The sequence below is a fragment of the Sinocyclocheilus rhinocerous genome, unplaced genomic scaffold (assembly GCF_001515625.1).
Source record: "Sinocyclocheilus rhinocerous isolate Xijiao unplaced genomic scaffold, SAMN03320098_v1.1 scaffold404, whole genome shotgun sequence".
NCBI classification, from domain to species: domain Eukaryota; kingdom Metazoa; phylum Chordata; class Actinopteri; order Cypriniformes; family Cyprinidae; genus Sinocyclocheilus; species Sinocyclocheilus rhinocerous.
This window is the reverse complement of record NW_015628680.1, coordinates 113,448-133,367: the sequence shown is the minus strand read 5'-3', so window position 1 is coordinate 133,367 and position 19,920 is coordinate 113,448. Positions and strand designations below refer to the sequence as shown.

The 19,920-nt window shown below is 38.1% G+C and overlaps 2 protein-coding genes and 1 long non-coding RNA gene across 6 annotated transcripts in view; 1 reads left to right on the top strand and 2 right to left on the bottom strand.

The window, feature by feature from the left end:
- The window catches only part of pfn1 (profilin 1), a 3,818-nt gene extending 3,421 nt beyond the window's left edge, over positions 1–397 (bottom strand). Inside the window, exons 1-2 of the mRNA XM_016549590.1 lie at positions 302–397; positions 70–217 (exon numbers count right to left, since the gene is read on the bottom strand). Coding sequence (XP_016405076.1) covers positions 70–201 — 132 coding nt within the window. The 5' untranslated portion in view covers positions 202–217; positions 302–397. The remainder of the gene's footprint in view (positions 1–69; positions 218–301) is intronic.
- Positions 398–5,927: 5,530 nt separating this feature from the next.
- Positions 5,928–10,954, bottom strand: LOC107737942 (uncharacterized). The gene is made up of 3 exons (XR_001639844.1): positions 10,886–10,954; positions 6,188–6,193; positions 5,928–5,942 (listed from the first exon to the last, which is right to left on the bottom strand). It is a non-coding gene; the product is annotated as an uncharacterized LOC107737942 (long non-coding RNA).
- On the top strand, positions 8,799–11,747 carry LOC107737941 (diacylglycerol kinase kappa-like). 4 transcript variants are annotated; one of them, XM_016549588.1, is made up of 5 exons: positions 8,799–8,906; positions 8,995–9,063; positions 9,799–10,207; positions 11,047–11,201; positions 11,247–11,747. In XM_016549588.1, exons 1-5 carry the CDS (start codon positions 8,904–8,906, stop codon positions 11,673–11,675), a joined length of 1,065 nt encoding a protein of 354 aa, XP_016405074.1. In that variant the 5' UTR covers positions 8,799–8,903; the 3' UTR covers positions 11,676–11,747. The 4 variants fall into 4 exon arrangements, with proteins under 4 accessions (XP_016405074.1, XP_016405075.1, XP_016405073.1 ...); XM_016549589.1 differs by having other exon boundaries at positions 11,047–11,202; positions 11,269–11,747; XM_016549587.1 differs by having other exon boundaries at positions 8,800–8,906; positions 11,244–11,747.
- The last annotated feature ends 8,173 nt before the right edge of the window (positions 11,748–19,920 follow it).

Genomic DNA, 19,920 nt, shown 5'->3' with positions numbered 1-19,920 from the left:
AAGGCTAAATACGTCGCAATTTAAAGAAAGAAAGCAGGGCGAAGTTTTATATGACTGTAAATGTCGTACCGTGACTTGGTTCAGCCAGCCGCCCGGTGCTGAAGCCCAAACGGACTCCTGACCCGCTGTGCACCCGAGGATGACCGCATCATCCACCCACTCGCTCTTGGTCAGGCTGCTGATGTAGCTGTCCCAGCTCATGACTGCTGCTTTAGATCTGAGGAGCAATACAACACATCATCAGTTAGCTGCTCGCGTCGCTGAGCGGACAGACACCAAAGCGAGAAGAGAACGAAAGTACCTGAGTGCGTCTCTGCTCCGATGCAAAGTGAGTTTGAGGAAGTCCGCGTGAGTTTATATGCGCGCCCTGCCCACGGCCCACTTCCGCAGCAGAGACCCGCTGAAGATGCGCTGTTCGCACTGTCTCAGAGCTTGCATGCAGAATATGTAGACGTTTAGCAAGCATGATGGAAACCCTCCCTGACAGCTCACGCACATCGCGGACACACGTCTGCATTACATCTGCTAGAGGTATTTTTTAGAGTGCATCTGCTATACGTCTATAGGACGTTGCCTATCAGATGTCTAATAGACGTTTAAAAGATGTCTTTAAGATGTTTATGATTTAAAACTGACATCTTAGAGACGTCTGCCAGATGTTTGCACACAGCAGATGAAGCGATCTTTAACAGACGTCTCGCACACGTATGTGTGCTTCTCTTCTGAACGTTCTGAAACAAGTAGTGACATTTAAAAAACGTTAGATGAACACCCGAATAAAACGTTTTTGTCTATGCAAACACTGAAGGAACGTTTAATTTGATAATTTTCTAAATATTATGGGATGTTACTTTCGGATGACCTCTGAATGTTCTGAAATATGCAGTGAAATTTAAAACAAATAATAAAAATTAGACAGGCGTCCTAGTGAAACATTTCATGAACGATGTACAAATGTTTTGAAAACCAGATAACTTTGAACAAATGTTCTGTAAACGTCACCACACGAATGTTTGTTCATAACTTTGAGAGAACCTTGCCACAACGTTTTGAGAACATCCCTTGTTAAATACTAAAGACATAATGCATGCGCTAAATGCACTCTGAATCAAGAAATCAGATCAGGTGCTCACTGTCAGTAATCAAATAATGGGTTTTGTTGTGTGCACACGCATCTTAGTGGTAGATCTTGGATTTATTTTGAGCTGCACTTATGCAAATGTTGTTTCAAGCCCACATATACAATGAGAAACTCGAAAGGAGTTGTTTGGAGTGTTTCATAGAATTAAAAAACACCATACAGTCATGATCTCAAGTCATATGATGGATTTGAATGAGGAACACACTAAAATGGCAGCTCTCAAATCTCATTCACACTTCCACATATTCGAACTGGCGACGCGCGTCATTACAACAAACCTGGCATGATGCTACTGTACATAATATTGTGCAGAAGTCATACTTTTATGGAATAGAGCTGTGCAAAAATTCTCAGTTTGTGTTTCAGATTGAGACAACAGGCAGGTGGGCAAATATTGACAAGAGATTCAGCTTTATCGCTTTAAAGCATCTGACTCGTCAAACTGGCTCCACACATGAGCTTGTGTGCTGAAGGTGCTCTGATTGACAGAACGGCGCACTTCGACAGAGTTCATTTTGATGCGAGTTTGAGTTAAATCCGAGTTGAAGCTTAAAGCACAGAGTTAGGCTGGAGTTTGGCCTTTTGCAGAGCGATAGAGAAAAAAAGGAGGTGGCAGAATACAGCAGAACGTGACCACAACATCCTGTTTGTGAATCTGCAAGCTGCATGATATGACAGGACGAAGTACAGAGACAGCCGACGTGAATGAGATCAACTGAACTTCATTCCACTACTGTATGTGACTGTGAGAAGATGCTGTGGAGATCGTCTCACTGTCTGGCTCTCTGTACACAAGCCTGACTTATGAGAGCAGAGCAGGCGACACAGAGAAATGACCACTGGAGTAACCAATCAGATTGCGCCATGTGAGAGAATGAGGCGGGACCAAAATTGTAGCATTTACTAAAACTGGGAAACCTGTCAGGAACATGTCAAACTTCGCCTTGGATTCAGAAGAAAACTAAATTAGCGCTTACTGTACATTTTGCTTACAGAACATTGAAGGATGATTTTCGCACGGGTAACATTTTCATGAAAACAAAGCTAAATGACTGTATTGCAGTGGTGTTATAAATCATCGATGGCTCCATAAAAACTTTCACCAAGATTGTTTTAAAAAGAACTGTTCACTGGAAGGTTCTTTGGGGAACCCAAAAATATGGTGGACCAGTAGTGCACAACACAACAAAATCTCCACAACACAAAGAAATCGCAACGGAAACAAGCCGCAGCACAACGGAAATGCTCCTGCTCCCTTATAGAGGATGCATTAAAACTAAGGACTCTATAACAGAGGTAATGGTCTAACGAAATTCAAATTTTGGGCATTTTTTTATACTACAAATTTTTTTTTAAACCATTAGCCAAGTCATTTATATGGCTATGCAAATTTAGTGTCATTTAAAAAGCCTGGTGCAGTAAAAGCTCTTTAAAATTAGTAATATTTTTAGTCCATTAACTCTAGTACAAAGCCCAAATTTTTAGCTTTAAAGCATCGTTTACGTGGCCGCGAGAAACAGCGTTATGAAATGAATTCAACAGCAATAATTTGTGCAAGTTCAAGAGTCCATAAAAACATTGGTACGGTATTGGTTTAGTAAATTGTTCAAAATTAGGGTTTTGTTAGTCCATTACCACTATATAAAGTTTGCATGCTATAGTTTTACGCCTTTATAGAAAACAGTGGCTGTTTGCAATGTAAGGAGCATATTTTAGATGCTGTTTACACTAATTGACAATAGAAAGTATTTTATGGATACACTGTTTACACTAAGTGAAAATAGCAATAGATTCTATTCACACTATATATTTTCTTTGCAATAAGTGTAAATAGTCGTTAGATATTATTTATTAATATAATTAGTGTAAATAGCCTATATGTCAAAAAGGCTGGTTATTTACTTAACCCAACTAACAAAAATATGTTCTAAGAAAGTTTTTCTAATATTCCCTTTAAGTTGTGTGTGTGTGTGTGTGTGTGTGAGTGTGTATGTGAGTTGATGTTCTCTGAACATTCTGAAATAATAAGCAGTAACGTTAGCTGAATGTCCAACTAAACTGTTTCAGAAATGAAACGTTGCATGAACAATATATAAATATCATTTTTGTGCTAACGTTTAGAGAACATTAGTAAAGACCAGATAACTTTAAACCAACATTCTATTATTGTTATTAGAAGAAGGTTTGTTTGTAACTTTGAGCACACACACACACACACACACACACACACACACACACACACAGAGCAATCTTTTTGCTGAGTGTGTGTGATGCACTCGAGGCCAGCGCACAGAGAGGATCCTTATCTGTGATTTTATCCAGACTCAGGCGACTGATCAGCGACAGGCCTCTTTGAGTGAGATTCGTGAGCGTGGATCCTCAGTTACCAAAAAGCTAAACCACTAAAATAATAGTGCAACATTCAGAGCTTTTGATAAACGCTGATGAACAGTTCAATAGACTTCAGTCAGGTGAAAACGAGATAGCTTTCACAGCTCACAAAGCAGTTTTATGCAGTTTTTGTCTACTGAAACTGCTACAGTACAGTCCGTTGAATACACTGTGCTTCCGTCATTTTGATTCCTGTCAGAAGTTAAATATAATGCAACCCTCTCTACAGTGTCAGGAAGATTCTGGAACAATCAAAAACACCAGTACAAAATAAACCTACTGACATACAGTCACTGGTTATGAGTAAAAACAGTATATTTGAAGTAAGTCTATTGCAAATTACTGATAGATCTACAGTAAGTACAGTGAGAGTGCATGGAAACATTTGTGAGACATTTGGTGGCTCCCTATGGGATTATGGGTAGCGTAGTCCTTCACCAATATTAAACACTGTTTTTAAAACATGTTGAGATCTCGCTGACAGAAGCATATGACGACGCTTAACAACCTCAGCGCTCACGGTGAGTCTGATCTGAATGGTGTGAATGTTATAAACCCGTTTCTGTCTTCTGTGCCTCACAGCCCTGCTAATTTCTCTTTATATGTTCAAAAGAAAGTCTGCAGTCTAGCGTCAGAATGAAGAGTCTCTGCTGTCGATGTCGGGTTTGTTTCTGGGTGGAGTGTGTGGCCGAGAAGCCTTGTGTGTTAAGAGGAAACTCATTTGCCAGTCAAACGGGGAAGAAAATAGCCATTCTGCAAAGATCGTGAGCTTTGAGCCCAACTGTGTGCTTTACGATGACAAAGCATCTGAAATGTCACATACAGATCCAGATCTGTCAAGTCTGTACAGAGGAGGTTTGAAAGCTTTGTCAGTAACAAACAAAACCGTATATGTTTTCAAAACCTACTACTTTTTGAAGAATTTATGAATAGTGTTGCATGCGGAACTTGAAGTAAAAGCAACAAGACACAATTGTAATCAATGATAATTTAATACACTGCAAAAAAAATGCTTATCTAGCATTTTTGTCTCGTTTTTTTCATTACAAATATCTAAAAATTCTTAAATCACGATGTAACATTTGCTTGAACAGGACAATAAGATATTAAGTCTGAAAATGACAAATGTATAAAAATGAAGTGAGTTTATGCTTAAAACAAGAACAAATATCTGCCAACGGGGTCAAAAAAATCTAATGGTTTTCCCTTTGAATTTTTTTCAGAAAACAATACTTCACATCTCATGTTATTTGCTTCTATTGTTTAGACATTTTTACAGAAAACATGACAAGAATAGTATGTTTCGCAGTGCACTTAGTGTCGAGGGTTTTATCACCTCTTTGGCTTTTGTAATTTTGGAAGAAACCACTTTTAAAATTTCGACGTTCTTCTCCACGGCCGGTTTATCACCACATTAAACTGCACTGATAAAGTTCAAGTGTCAACCAATCATAAACTGCATCACAACACGAGCAATAACAGAGATGCTTGACTGTTAGCAAATGCCACTAAAAAGGGAACACACACATACACACACACATACACACACACACACACACACACACACACACACATGTCTGGTCAGCTATCCTTGTGGGGACTCTCCATAGGCATAATGGTTTTTCTACTGTACAGACCGTATATTCTATTGTCCTACACCAACCCTACCCCTAAACCTACCCCTCACAGGAAACTTTCTGCATTTTTAGATTTTCAAAAAACTTCATTCTGTATGATTTATAAGCTTTTGTACCCGTGGGGACCACAATTTAGGTCCCCACCGTGACACGAGTCCCCATGAGTCTGTGTGTAGTCAGGTTTAAGTCCCCACCAGGATATATAAACCAGTACACACACACACACACACACACACACACACTGACTCAGTGACTTCCTGTCTCTGACAGGAAGTGGAGAAACTGTCTGTTGTTCATGTGAGGATTCTCATTTGATCTTCAACACCCTCCTCTCAGTTTCTTTCTTATTTCCACTCATCCTCACAACCTCCTTCTCTCATATAACCTCTTGTCCTGCTCTGATCTCTTTTAGTTTGATTGCACACACGCACACACACACACACATCAGTATAATATGCCCTTTTTAGGCAAACTAGGAAGTGAGAGAATGTGAGGGAGATGATGAAAAAGTGTGAGCGAGAGAGTGAAAGACTAAATGCAGTTCACACATCTCATAGAAGCGCACACTTGTTCTTTATTTTGAGGTAGTGTTATTTACAGATGTCATTTAGTAAGTTAGTACAAACTGAGCCACGAGCGACAGCATGATCCCCGAGCTTCTCCAGAGAGTCTGGACATGCGATAAGTGCACTGTATGCTGCTAAATAGCTGTTACAAAACCTTAAACGTCTGCAGAAGTGATCTGTTGACCTGTTTTAGCATGCTGAGGAATTCTCTGAGGAATGCAGGTTTTCTGTGGTGTGAACAGAAGTGCCCCCTTCTGATGAGATGCACAAACTGACCAAACCACGCCGTTCAAGCAGCCGGAGGCAGACCCCTCGTAAACCCCAAATACTTTATTTAAAATGTGTTTTACTGGATTTGATGATTCCAAGCAACATTAACAACATTAACGCGGCAATGCTTTGCTTTTCTCGTGGTCTTACAACCCTTGACTTTCATTATGCTGTATTATCACCAATTTCTTTTTGTAATTAGCACAGGTTTTCTATTTCTTTTTGGAACTGATTCGCAGGCCTCATTGATCTGAGCTTACGCTCCTCAGTTTTTGAGTGGGAAAAAAACCAGCATTTATTTGTGGATAATTTTGTTCATAAGCTCAGATCAGCGAGGCCTAAGATCAATCAGTTCCAAAAAGAAATACAAAAACCGTGCTAAACTTAAAGAAAACAAGCTGAAGACAAATACTCAATACAATATTTGGCATAATATGGAATAATGAGAGACTTACAAGCAATTCAGAACTGGGAACACCACAAGTGTAACAAGATGGGGGGAAAAGTCCCCCAAAAAGTGTATTTATATGTGATAATCTGTAGTATAAAGCGCTATATAAATAAAGCTAAAAAAATGGCTATTATCCAGCATTTTTGGGAAAAAGAAAATTATTTTTAAAAAGTCAGAATTGTGAGATGTAAACATATGTGCGCCTCACAATTCTGATTGTTTTATTTCCCACAAATCTCAAAATGACCAGAATCTCCGAATTGTGAGATACAGGCCCGGTTTCACAGACAGGGCTTAGACTAAACCAGGATTAGGCCTTAGTTCAATTAGGACATTTAAGTAATTTTTATAAACATGCCTTAGAAAAAAACATTACTGGTGTGCATCTTGAGACAAAACAAGGACACTGACTTATTTTAAGATCAATCAGTGCATGTTTCTTTCAGTTGAAACAGCTCAGACTTACATTTCCGTCTGAGACTATAGCTTAAGCCATGTCTGTGACACAGCCAAGAAAAATTCAGTATTGTGAGAAATAAAGTCAGAATTGTGAAGTAAAAAACACAATTAGCTTTATTTTTTATCCCGTGGCGGGAACAATCTTCCAGCTAGTGTAATCAGCAAAACAAATGACACAGAACGGACAAAAAGTGAAAATACCGAGAAATGCTTATAAAATCATTATTGATCTTCTGGTTTTGAACTACGGACCGCTGACATCGGATGCCTCACCCTAACAGAGTGCAATTTTTTTTAAAAGATAAAAAAAATATTTATATTCACATATAACCAAATGTAGGTCACATTGTAGGTCATGACAGTAGGCCACAAAACCAAAAAGCAAATAAGTGCTGTCCTTAATTTTACTACGGTAACCATTTTCACCACCACATAGAAATGACTTGTTACTATGATTGATACAAACAGATTTGCTTGGTATTAAAAATGTTTAATAAGGGAGAGAGAGACTATATTTGTCTACTATAGTTAATTACTGTTGCCAAGGTAAAGTTTTATAGGGGTGACACTCGTCACCAGAGACCCATTATGGAAAGAACACAACTAGAAATAAATAAATAAATGTGTTGATGTTAATGGTCTAGATAAGGATAAACTGATAACAGATCACAGACATCATGTCAGGTGGACCGGATCACCAGCATTTTGTGTTTATAAAAACACCGCAAGACAAATGCACGAGTTGCCAAGCCTTTAAAGGGTCAGAAACCGCTGTGAAAGAAAGCAATTAACCTGTTGCACGAACGTTGAAATACGCTTTAAAGCAAAGACCTGCTCTGTACTTTGCATTCTGCATTAGGTCTTCCTAAAAACAGCCAAATTGCAAATTCACAAGGATCAAGTTCATATAGGTTCAAAACCTGCGATGAAAACTAGCAGAATAAAAACAAGACTTCAGATAACATACACAACCTTTTCCTTTGCTTGGGCTCTAAGAAGAGTCTAAACCATAATCGACTGGAGAGCTGAGTGTTAAAAAAAAAAAAAAAAGGACATAAGTTAATCAAAACTGTATACAAGGTTTGTTTACAGTTTAAGCACAATGTTCACACCATTACTCAGTAATATACCATTCCATACTAACTGGTGATGGAAGACCACCAACATAATAATCTCAATAAAACTCATTCTCTTGTTTTATTACAATTTTAACTGCTAAAAAAACAATTCAATCCAGGCATGTTTGACACTTCAGTCAAACCAGGAGTTTTAATGCCGCACTGAGAACCATTTACGTCAGTACCTCGTTAACTCATCAATTAGGCCAGTTGACTAATTAATGAAATCATTAAGGTATCATTTAGAATACAAACTCATATTATGTTATATAAAACTAAAGGCTCAATGTTAATATTTCTTTTTTTAAATTGTTTTTAAATGAATTGTTTGCTGTGGAGTGTGTTTGTGTTTTCTGTCATTATCATGCTGTGTGCTCAAACAATGTTGCTTGCTATATTAAAGCTGTTGTATGAGTTCATGGTTAAAAGAAAACATTTTCCCTGTCTGTATTTATCTGTTCAAATGTTGTCATTTTAATTAATCTTAATTGTTATTGTAGCAGATAAATGCTCCAACATATCCACCACCTTTCATACTGTAGGAGAACCAGTAGATAATGGTAGATTAATATAAGCAAGTTTAAGTAATTTTAACTTGTAAAAACCCAAATAAAATGGACATCTCTGAACATTTCGTGATTTCTCAACCAACCAATGTTTGCATGAGAATGTTAACGATTGGGTCCTTTCTCACTAATTTCACTTTAACGAGGGGCCCTGGTGATGAAAATCTGTTACTTTAAAACCCCTCAAACCACTCGATGCTTGTTTTAGAAAGCAGAATTAGATTGTCAATTCTTCAATCTTTACTCAAGATGGTTGTTTCAAACCTTATGTTTTTGGTGTTCTCGTGTCACCAATTGGTGTTCAATGGTGAAGATGTTTTCACCTTAATGTGGTGTTTTAAATATGTCTGTTTTTTGTTTTTCTCTCTTTCTTTAATCTTATGTTTTGTCTTCAGGGTTTGCTTCTCCAATTGGGCATCTTTTATACCAGACTGGTAGTGAGCAAGTACGCTTCGAGAAGAAAGGTTTGAAGCTTTTGTGTGGTCATAACATTGTGTCTTTTTTGTTCACACAATATGTAGTTATATTAATGAAGCAGGATTACTTTGTGTGTGTGTCCCAAAATTAAGTTTCAAATCTAAATTTAGCATTAAACATGGTAATGTGCCTCATGTTAAGCCCAGGTCACACATTTGAGATTATCAAATTTTAAATGAAGCGCTTTATAAAATGTAAAACTTTAAGTGTATGTAGTTCGGGACAGAATGTAAACATGAGTCTAACATTAGTTTTAATTAAGCAAATTGTGAATCCTATTCTGGTCTTACTGCCTTGTGTATTGGGGAGGAAGACAAAGTCTAAACCTATATAGGTCCAACCCTAGTGTAAATCCACATTTAACACTTCAATTAGTCAAACTTTGTTAGCTTTGTTAGTCTTAATTTTTTATATATATATATATATATATATATATATTAAACAAACAAAACCATATAACCGTTATTTTGGCTAAAGTTTTGAATGTGTGAGTATTGTGTCCAGTGTATTATTGTTCATGCCTTTTGTTTTCCAGATGGCCCCTTGTCCCCTCTCTGTGCAAATTAAATTCCAAACCAGCCAATAGTAGCAAAGTGTAGCTTGGCTGTTCTGCTGTCTTTGAAGAATGAATCTGGTCTAATTATCCAAAAGGGTAATCTTTTGTATTGACACTGGACCATGAGGAAAGCTAATTGCAGCTTATCTGACATGTTTTGCACCAGTTTTCTTTAGGCATTGATGTGAAGAATTTGCCCTCTGCCCTGTCCAGCCCCCAGCCCACCAATGAGTCCAGCTCTCTGCTTGCTGAGTCCAGCCTCCACCAAGTTGCAGAGTCAACCACTCTCCCCTTTGAGGAGTCAGGCACTTTGCCCACTGAGGTTAATGGGAAACTGACTGAGTCCAGCCCCCAGCCTGCCAAAGAGTACATCCCTCTCCCAGCTGAGTCCAGCCCCCAGCCTGCCAAAGAGTACATCCCTCTCCCAGCTGAGTCCAGCCCCCAGCCTGCCAAAGAGTACATCCCTCTCCCAGCTGAGTCCAGCCCCCAGCCTGCCAAAGAGTACATCCCTCTCCCAGCTGAGTCCAACCCCCACCCAGTTGCAGAGCCCAGCACTCTCCCCATCAAGGAGTCAGGCGCTTTGCCCGCTGAGGTTGATGGGAAGTTTACGGAGTCCAGCCCCCAGCCAGTTGCAGAGTCCAGTGCTCTCCCAGCTGAGGTTGATGGGAAGCTCACTGAGTCCACCCCTTTGCCTTCCAAGGAGTCAATCCCTCTCCCAGCTGAGGAGTCCAGCCCCCACCCAGTTGGACAGTCCAGTGCTCTCCCAGCGGAGTCCAGTCCTCTGCTCACTGAGGAGTCAAGCCCTCACCCAGTTGCAGTGTCCAACCCCCAGCCTGCCAAGGAGTTCATCACTATCCCAGCTGAGGAATCTTGCTCTCTGCCTGCCAAGGAGTCCATCCTTCTCCCAGTTGAGGGGTCCAGCCCCCCACCCTGCCAAGGAGTCCATCGCTCTGCCTACTGAGGTTGATGGGAAAAACATGACCAGTTCCAGCTCCCACCCTGCTGAAAAGTTGTGCTCTGCCCACCAAGGGGTCCAGCCCCCACCCAGTCGCACAGTCCAGTGCTCTACCTGCCGGGAAGCCTAGCACTCTGCCCACTGAGGTTTATGGGATGAAGCTGACCGAGTCCAGCCCACTACCTGCCAATAAGTCCAGCGCTATCCCAGCTGAGGAGTCAAACTCTCTGCCTGCTGAGGAGTCCATCCCTCACCCTGTTGCAGAGTCCAGCCCCCAGCCTACCAAGGAGTTATGCACTATCCCAGCTGGAGAATCTAGCTCTCTGCATGCTGTGGAGTCCATCCCCCAGCCTGCCAAGGAGTCCAGTGCTATCCCAGCTGGAGAATTTAGCCTTCTGCCTGCTGAGTCCAACCCCCACCCAGTTGCAGATCCCAGCACTCTCCCCATCAAGGAGTCAGGCACTTTGCCCGCTGAGGTTGATGGGAAGCTCACAGAGTCCAGCCCTCTGCCTGCTGAGGAGTCCAGCTCTCACCCTGTTGCAGAGTCCAGCCCCCAGCCTGCCAAGGAGTCCAGTGCTATCCCAGCTGGGGAATCTAGCTCTCTGCCCGCTGAGGTTGATAGGAAGCTCACGGAGTCCAGCTCTCTGCCTGCTGAGGAGTCCAGCCCTCACCCTGTTGCAGAGTCCAGCCCCCAGCCTGCCAAGGAGTCCAGTGCTATCTCAGTTGGAGAATCTAGCCTTCTGCCTGCTGAGTCCAACCCCCACCAAGTTGCAGAGCCCAGCACTCTCCCCATCAAGGAGTCAGGCGCTTTGCCCGCTGAGGTTGATGGGAAGCTGACTGCGTCCAGCCCTCTGCCCGCTGAGGAGTCCAGCCCTCTCCCCATCAAGGAGTCAGAATATTTGCCCACTGAGGTTGATGGGAAGAAGCTGAATGAGTCCAGCCCGCACCCTACTGAGGAGTCCAGCCCTCACAATGTTGCAGTGTCTAGTCCCCACCCTGCCAATTATTCCATCTCTCAAAGTGTCATTACTTGCCTGCTTCAACCAAGATGTGCTTATGCACTGAAGTCTTTTAGTAAGTTTCTCTAAAAATCTCTCTAAATGTGGCATTTTCACGTCTTGTGTTTTTAAGTCCATAAAACCAGTTATTTTTGTGGTGAAGTGGGTATTTTTGTCTCTTTTTAAACTTTGTGCAAATGCAGATCTTCTACCCTAATATACAGCAGTTATGCAGACTTTACCTTCCCGTGTTCCAGTTAAGTTCAGAACAGTTCCAACATGGTGGTGACATTACGGCATTAGAAGGGTCAGTTTCCCAAAAAAGAGACTAATCTTTGCCGCTAGATTTTATAAAACTGTACTTCTGTAATTGGTCACTAATGTTTTCTTTGAGCATCATTATTACGGAGTCTCTCAGTATTTTAAAAACTGTTTGTGTAAGAATTGGCACAATTGTTTTAAAGTAGTTTTGGGTTGAGGATTGCATGTCTCCATGCAGTATGTCAGCTTCTACCACCTGAACTTTTACCAAACTTTTGAGGTTAAGGAAATTCTAGGCCTAAAAAAAAAGGCTAGTATATTCATGAAACCTTACAGTTGACAACTGTTTTGCACCATTCAAATGTGTGGTAATACCTGAAGTTTTTCAAGGCTTTGGTGCTATCCTCCAAATGAAGTTGAGAATATCTTCACCGTGATGTTTTTGGTGATTTGAAGGATGAAAGTTGCTTTTTGTTTCCTGTTGTTAGGCTGCACTTAGCACCAGACTTTGTGCAGTCAAAATCCTATATGTTAATACTTATCATGGTCATGTTGTCCCAATAAGCTAATATCAAATATAGATTAAATTAATTTTTTATTTTTTTTATTTTTATATACATCTTTTAACCACTGGTTTTCTGGCCTGTGGCTGGCCTTTGCAAAAAGCTTGAATTCTACAGTGTTTAGTTATTGTGCATTTCAAAAATCTTACGAATCTCGGCAAGCTTCACCTGTACAAAAAGACCAGCCTGCAAAACAATTTGCAATTTAACAAATCACACTATGCAGTGTTCACAAAAGTTCAGACTGTATCACAGTTAAACTTGTTTGTTACATAGATCTATATGTACATCTACTGCAGAGGCTCATGAAGTTTTTCAAGGCTTTGGTGCTATCCTCCAAATGAAGTTGAGAATATCTTCACCGTGATGTTTTTGGTGATTTGAAGGATGAAAGTTGCTTTTTGTTTCCTGTTGTTAGGCTGCACTTAGCACCAGACTTTGTGCAGTCAAAATCCTATATGTTAATACTTATCATGGTCATGTTGTCCCAATAAGCTAATATCAAATATAGATTAAATTAAACAATTTTTATTTTTATTTTTATATACATCTTTTAACCACTGGTTTTCTGGCCTGTGGCTGGCCTTTGCAAAAAGCTTGAATTCTACAGTGTTTAGTTATTGTGCATTTAAAAAATCTTACGAATCTCGGCAAGCTTCACCTGTACAAAAAGACCAGCCTGCAAAACAATTTGCAATTTAACAAATCACACTATGCAGTGTTCACAAAAGTTCAGACTGTATCACAGTTAAACTTGTTTGTTACATAGATCTATATGTACATCTACTGCAGAGGCTCAAAGTTTTTTTTCCCCCAAAAATCAGCATGACTCGAAAAATAATATAAAGATAGATTAAGAGTAAGTAAACCAACAGTTAAACTTGTTTGTTACATAGATCTATATGTACATCTACTGCAGAGGCTCAAAGTTTTTTTTTCCCCAAAAATCAGCATGACTCGAAAAATAATATAAAGATAGATTAAGAGTAAGTAAACCATAGACACATTTATAAGCCAGTGGCATCTTCTGAGGAAACAAGGGAGGCAGTGTCTCCTAGAAACCAGATGAAGAACAATTAACATTCAAAATGTAACTATAAATATGAAAAATAGGATGAAATACAGTTGTCTGTAAAGCCCTGAACTGTGGTGTCACAGACAGTAGACGGGACAAATAAGTCCTCTAAAAATTTCTAAAGGATAGGATCTATTTTAAAACTTTGTCTATTGTGACAAAACGGTATTAAAACTGGGACACTTTCCCCTCATTTTGGTGTTTTTATATATTTTATATATTTATTGTATGTATACAAATATACATATTATTTTACTAATTTACAATTTGAAGGGATTTTGTGTATGTTTCTTTGTATGTTTTCTTTAGCTCTATTTATCTTGGTTTTATTTTTATTTAATTTAATTTATATTTACTTTATTATTATTATTATTAGCACTGTGTTATGTTTGGCTATGTGCAAACCTTTGGATTTTACCCCTGGCTTATTTGTGGTGTATTTTGTATGTAATTACTGAATGAATGAATGGAGTAAGTAAATAAATAATAATTATTATTATTAAACTTTATTTGTAAACTTATAAATAAGGCACTGGACAATAAATAAATGAAGTCCTCTCAAAAAGTAAGTTATTGAAATATTCAGATACAAAATCAGATACAGAAGGGTCTGTGTACTTTTGCGTCCATTCATTTTTCATTTTTTAACCCAGAAATAAAATATGGAAAATGCGGTTTTTCCTTAATGGTTAAAAAACTGATGAATAGAATAAGCAGACACAAACTAATGTTCATTATTCAAAATTTGTATTTCATTAAAAATAATAAAAAATTATATAAAGCTTGTTTTTTAATGTATATAAATGCTAAATATAGTTTGTAGCTTTTTTTTTTAACGTCTCTATACAGATGCCCTAAGCACCCTCTCGCGGTACTGACCTATTGCTTAATGAAAACCTTTGGCTTAGGTATTATTATGATCTTGATAATTGTTCACGGCTAAAAACATGTATGAAATACTCATTACATATTTCTTTGCATTTAAATGTATCCAGGGCCAGTTCTACGGGAGTGCTAGAGGGAACGAAATGAAAGCAAGAGCACCTCAGTTGAAGCTGCAGAAATAGGATATACTGACGAAACATATTTTCCAGATGCTCCAGTGTGTATTTGTGAACTCTGGAGAGCTGTAAAGGTTTCTATTTTCAGCGTGTTTTTGTAGCATTGGTCAATCACTGACATTTCTGTTGATTTCTTGAACGCAATGGCTAAGCAGAGGTGTTTATGTTAGAATCCATTCACCACACAAAACGCCAGTTTTGTTCAGTGCTGCACACTCGGGAGTCTCTCACTATAACAAACAAAAAAGTGTAACATGATTTAAATAAGAAATTCACTGTGCAGTGTAGAGCTTCATTGATTATAACGGAACTTTTGGAGATAGCGATAAACTGAAATGAGTGACACTTTTTAGTGATTATAGGCCTACTTATTCAGCTTATCATCAATCACAACTCCAAGGTTTCTGGCTGTTTTTGAAGGAGTTATGGTTGATGAGCCTAACTGGATGGTGAAATTGTGATGAAACGATTGGTTTGATGGAATCACAAGCAGTTCTGTCTTGGCAAGGTCGAGTTGAAGGTGATGGTCGGTCATCCAACAAGAAGATGAGCCTAACTGGATGGTGAAATTTTGATAAAGTGATGGGTTTGTTGAAACCACAAGCAGTTCTGTCTTAGCCAGGTTGAGTTGAAGGTGATGGTTCGTCATCCAACAAGAAATGTCTGTTAGACATGCTGAGATGCGAGCAGCTCGTCGGATCATCAGGATGGAATGAGAGGTAGAGTTGAGTGTCATCAGCATAAGCAGTGGTATGAAAAGCCATGTTTCTGAATGACAGAACCTAGTGATGCCATGTAGACAGAGAAGAGAAGTGGTCCAAGTACTGGCTATTGATTGGCGGTTGTTGGCCTTCTCCTGACGAGGACGAACTAAATGAATGGGAGGACTTGGAATTGGATAATGGCAAACAGTAAAGTAATTTTTCTTTCTTTATAAATTCCATTAATATATAGCTTTTAACATGATCGTTAACAAATCTTAATGTGCTATCTCCTTAGTTGGTTCATTCTAAATAGTCAGTGTCTTTTTTGTCCCTCATTAATGTGTAAAACAATGATTATGATAAGCTGATGCCAACATCTACAATGTGTTATTATAGGTTAATGTTGCCAGTTCAGTAACTTTATTTCAAGTGTTTTTTTCGTTGTCTAAATTTACAAGGATTTAGTTTGACTTGTGTTTTTGATGGATAGTCAAATGGCTAACCCAAGTTCGCATGTAAGTGATTAAAATATTTAGTCAAATCAAATGTTTATAGAACTGAGTGATACTTATTAACAACCATCTCTTGGTTTTATCCACCTTTCTCCTTCGCCTAATGACGCTTTGTGCGAATTATGGGAGTGACTTACACTGTTAACAATCAGTGAAAGATTCGCTCTTTGAACGCAATAATAAGTATTTTCAAAAACTGGGTACAATGAGGTGACATTATTCTACACACCCTTCTATAAACATTTCACTAAATATTTTAATCACTTACATCATTTATAAGAATAATAAGAGTAAGAATAGGCTGCGCTGCTCGTGGGTGTGACCTCATTACAATTAATGAGCTCAGACGGAACGACTATATCCTACCTCTCGGTTTTTATTATATTATTATTATTTACGAATTAAATAAACAGAAAATATTTGTTTTCGATTGTTTAATTTAGAAGTACACACATTAGTACTCACATTTTTCTCATGTCTGTGTCAAGTATTCACTGAGTTTCAGTTCATGTTTGAAGCGTGTTTGTTTATTTTACAAAAGCAATTTGTCACGTTTTGTTGTTGTGGGTGTACACAAAATAAAGCAGATATTTACAGTTTCTAATGTATAACTCATATGACCAAAAACAAATATTAAAGGGGTGGTTCATTGCGATTTCATTTTTTTAATGTTAGTTAGTGTGTAATGTTGCTGTTTGAGCATAAACAATATCTGCAACGTTACGAAGCTGAAAGTTCAATGCAAACGGTGATATCGTCTTTTAAAATTCTGGCAGTTTCAGCAACAAACAAAAATCATAAGCCTACCATTAAAAGCCGTGCTTGCACAGGTTCTGCACGATCCTCTTCAATAATAACCTATGCTTCTCAATCGGGCTCAAACTGACAAGCGATATTAAGGACGCCGTTGTTTACAATACAACCGGAGCACATGCCGCTGAGGTGAGGGGCGGGACATTTAGATGGGCACTAGAGGCGGTTTAGCCAATCACAACACACTGGGCTAGCTAACCAATCAGAGCCCATCGCCAATTTCTGTGGGAGGGGGTCCACTTTAGACATTCTTCTAACAGTAATAACTTTAACTACATGTCAACTAGCAGTCATTAGAGTATTAGTAGACTGTCTGCTTAACACTTAAGACTATCTTCTAACACTTTCTTTGTCAACATTCTACTAACCCTTAACCTACCCTAACAGTCTACTCTGAGAGTTAGTAGACATGTAGTTGCAAATTAATGAGAATTAGTTGACATGTAGTTGACATATAGTTACAAAGTTACTTATAGTTAATAGAATGTCTAAAGTGGACTATCGAAATAAAGTTTAACCAAACAAAGCATTAACAAATATTAGACTGCACCCCATAAACACAATCAAGCCTAGAAAAAACCCAGTGAACCACCCCTTTAAAGCAGAATCTAATGTTTACCCATGAAAAAAGAAAAAGAAAAAATTTAACTTAATTTTTGTTTTTTCATTTCTCAAATAAAACGAGAAAAAAAAATCTAAACTTTCCTCATTTCTCTTTATTTCTTTTTAAGTAGAAAACCATATTACCAGTACACCGCCATGGGAAATTAAACAATAATGTTCGTATTGCTTTCATAAAATTAATTTACTTTACAATACAGACATCAAGTGTTAAATCAAATGCAAGTCATTCAAATAAGAAAGCATCATAGCATTTGATATAATATCATCTATAACGGGAAAACTACAAAAATAATTTAAATACAATTTAATACAATTACTTTAATACCATTACATAGCAGCTAATGCTTAATAATTAATTCCATAATATAAAAGAAGAGAATACAGGGCTATCACTTTGATTCACCCCTGGACTAATGCAGTTTAAGTGCTTTGTCAGAGGGTAGAGATGTTAGAACCAGGTCAAGCACTGATCCCCTGGTGCTTCAATTTGGATTTAAACCGCTAATGTCTAGGGCACTACGCATATTTGACATTATCCTTTAGTTTTAGTTGAATTTAGGACCACTCTCTTAAAGTCTCTTTATAGAAATGTGAGAAATGTGTCTTCTGCCTTACTGACAAACTGGTCTTGTAAACCAACAAACAAAACAAAGAAGCAGCTGAATTTTTTTTTTTTTATGTTTTACAAATATTTTTTAAACATTAACATTAGTAGGGTCTGGCTGACAAAACAAACGAAACTGTAAAAACAACAACAAACAATGTTGTCTTTTGTCATCCCAAACTGAACTTCAGCTAAATTTCAGCAGTCCTGGACAAATTTCACAAATCCTGTACTTGAGTAAAAAAAAACAATCTTACAGTGAACTAAATTCTACTGATTCTAATTTTTTAATTTCATTTAATATAATCTAATTCAACTGATTGTAATTCTAATTTAGTTAAACTAAATTATACTGGATTATAATAACTCAACAATTATTATCCTTTGTCAAATTTGTCCTCGATAATTCCATGTTGTTTTGGTTGGGTTTAATGATAAATCAAGAGTCCTAAACCCCATATAGTGGACAAAATCATGACAGACTCAAGCCCTAAAAAGGGAGCACACACTTTGGACGTGCAATTCTGAGAACACTAAGGAAAGAGCACGTTCTTTTCACCTGTTTGGACACTTCAAACAGATGTGTGCACTGCCTATTTGGTTTACCTGTTTACATGTTCATAATGTGCGTTTTGTCCGACTCTAAACACACGTATTCGACACCCATTTTTGTTATTATAAATGCACATCAAAAACGCGTGCGCAGCTGTCATTCGCTTGCACGGTTTTGTCCAATTTTTAACGCCATAAAATGGGTATTTTTAGATAATGTTGTGCATATGTGTCCATTCAAGTGCAAGGAGACATGAAAGAGAACTGATTTCTGTGTGTGCAGAAATCAGTGTGCGAGTGCCGGACTGAGTTCTCTTTCACCTCTTCTTGAATGGTTTAAAATTGCTTGAATGGTAAGACTTAGAAACATGCAAACGATAAACTTTTTTTGAGCTTGGTCTGTACAGATCACAGTTTTTTTTTTTACACATTACTCACCAGACGGCACCCCAGTTGGAAAACACTGTTCTATGCATTTGTTTTGATAGAGGGAAACAAAATATATTTCTTATTTCAATATTATTTGTTCTTCAGACATTGTTCTTTAAATACAGTAAGTATCAGTTGTTTGCAAAGTCACCCACATTTTTTTTTATTTTTTTTTATGGGCTCCCCATATTCCAGAGATTGAACCAGACAGGGCCTTAAAATGAAGATTACAAAAGACTTTAAAAAGACATTAAGATATCTTTAATGCTTCTTGAGGTAAAGGCATGTAAACTTTGGAAAAATAATATATATGGCACTGGGACAGGTGTGTTCTATCCAATTGTTTAGATAGAGGGAAACAAGCTACATTACTAGTTACTAAAACATTATTTGTTCTTCAGACATTCCTCTTTAAAAGTAAAAAAGTGTCAGCTGAATGCAAAGTGCCAGTTTACTCCGGGAGCAACATTTAAATCCAAATATCTAGTATTTCTATTTATACTTGATATAAACAATACCGGTCACCATTTACACTCAATGTACAGTAAACAGCATCTACCTTTTTTACATTTGGTGTAATTAGCCACTGTCTTTTAAAGCATGTGAAGATGTTGTAGTGTCTCTAAATCTGATCTTGGCTATTTTGAAAACACAATGTTACATGAAAAATTACATTTTGACAGCATTAAGCTTAAGTTTCAAAATGAATGGTTTTTAAGACTTGGGTTAAGAAAATCTAACATATATGAGTGTACTCCATTGTGCAGTCAAGGCCCAAATTGACTGAAGATATAAAAGACTGCTGAACCCATTCTAAACTGGGTAGGATTTTTTGGCTTTGCAAACTCTGAAAAACAAATCACCGTTTAATTACCTCAACCTGTTTCTGCAGTACTGACAGTCCTTGTTGTCCACGTCTTCCAAGCCATTGTTTCTGCCATATTCTCTTTTTTCGTGGTTTCTTCTTTCTTTCTGATAAAATAACTGCACAGACCAATTGAAGGGCCAGTTGATCGTCCGTGCTTGAAGAAATGGCCTATAATCGCTGTAATTTCTCTCGAGAATTTATGTGAGATTTAATTTTCGCTGATGGTCGGGAATGCCTCTTGAATGTTTTGTAGTGTGTGCACCTCGTTA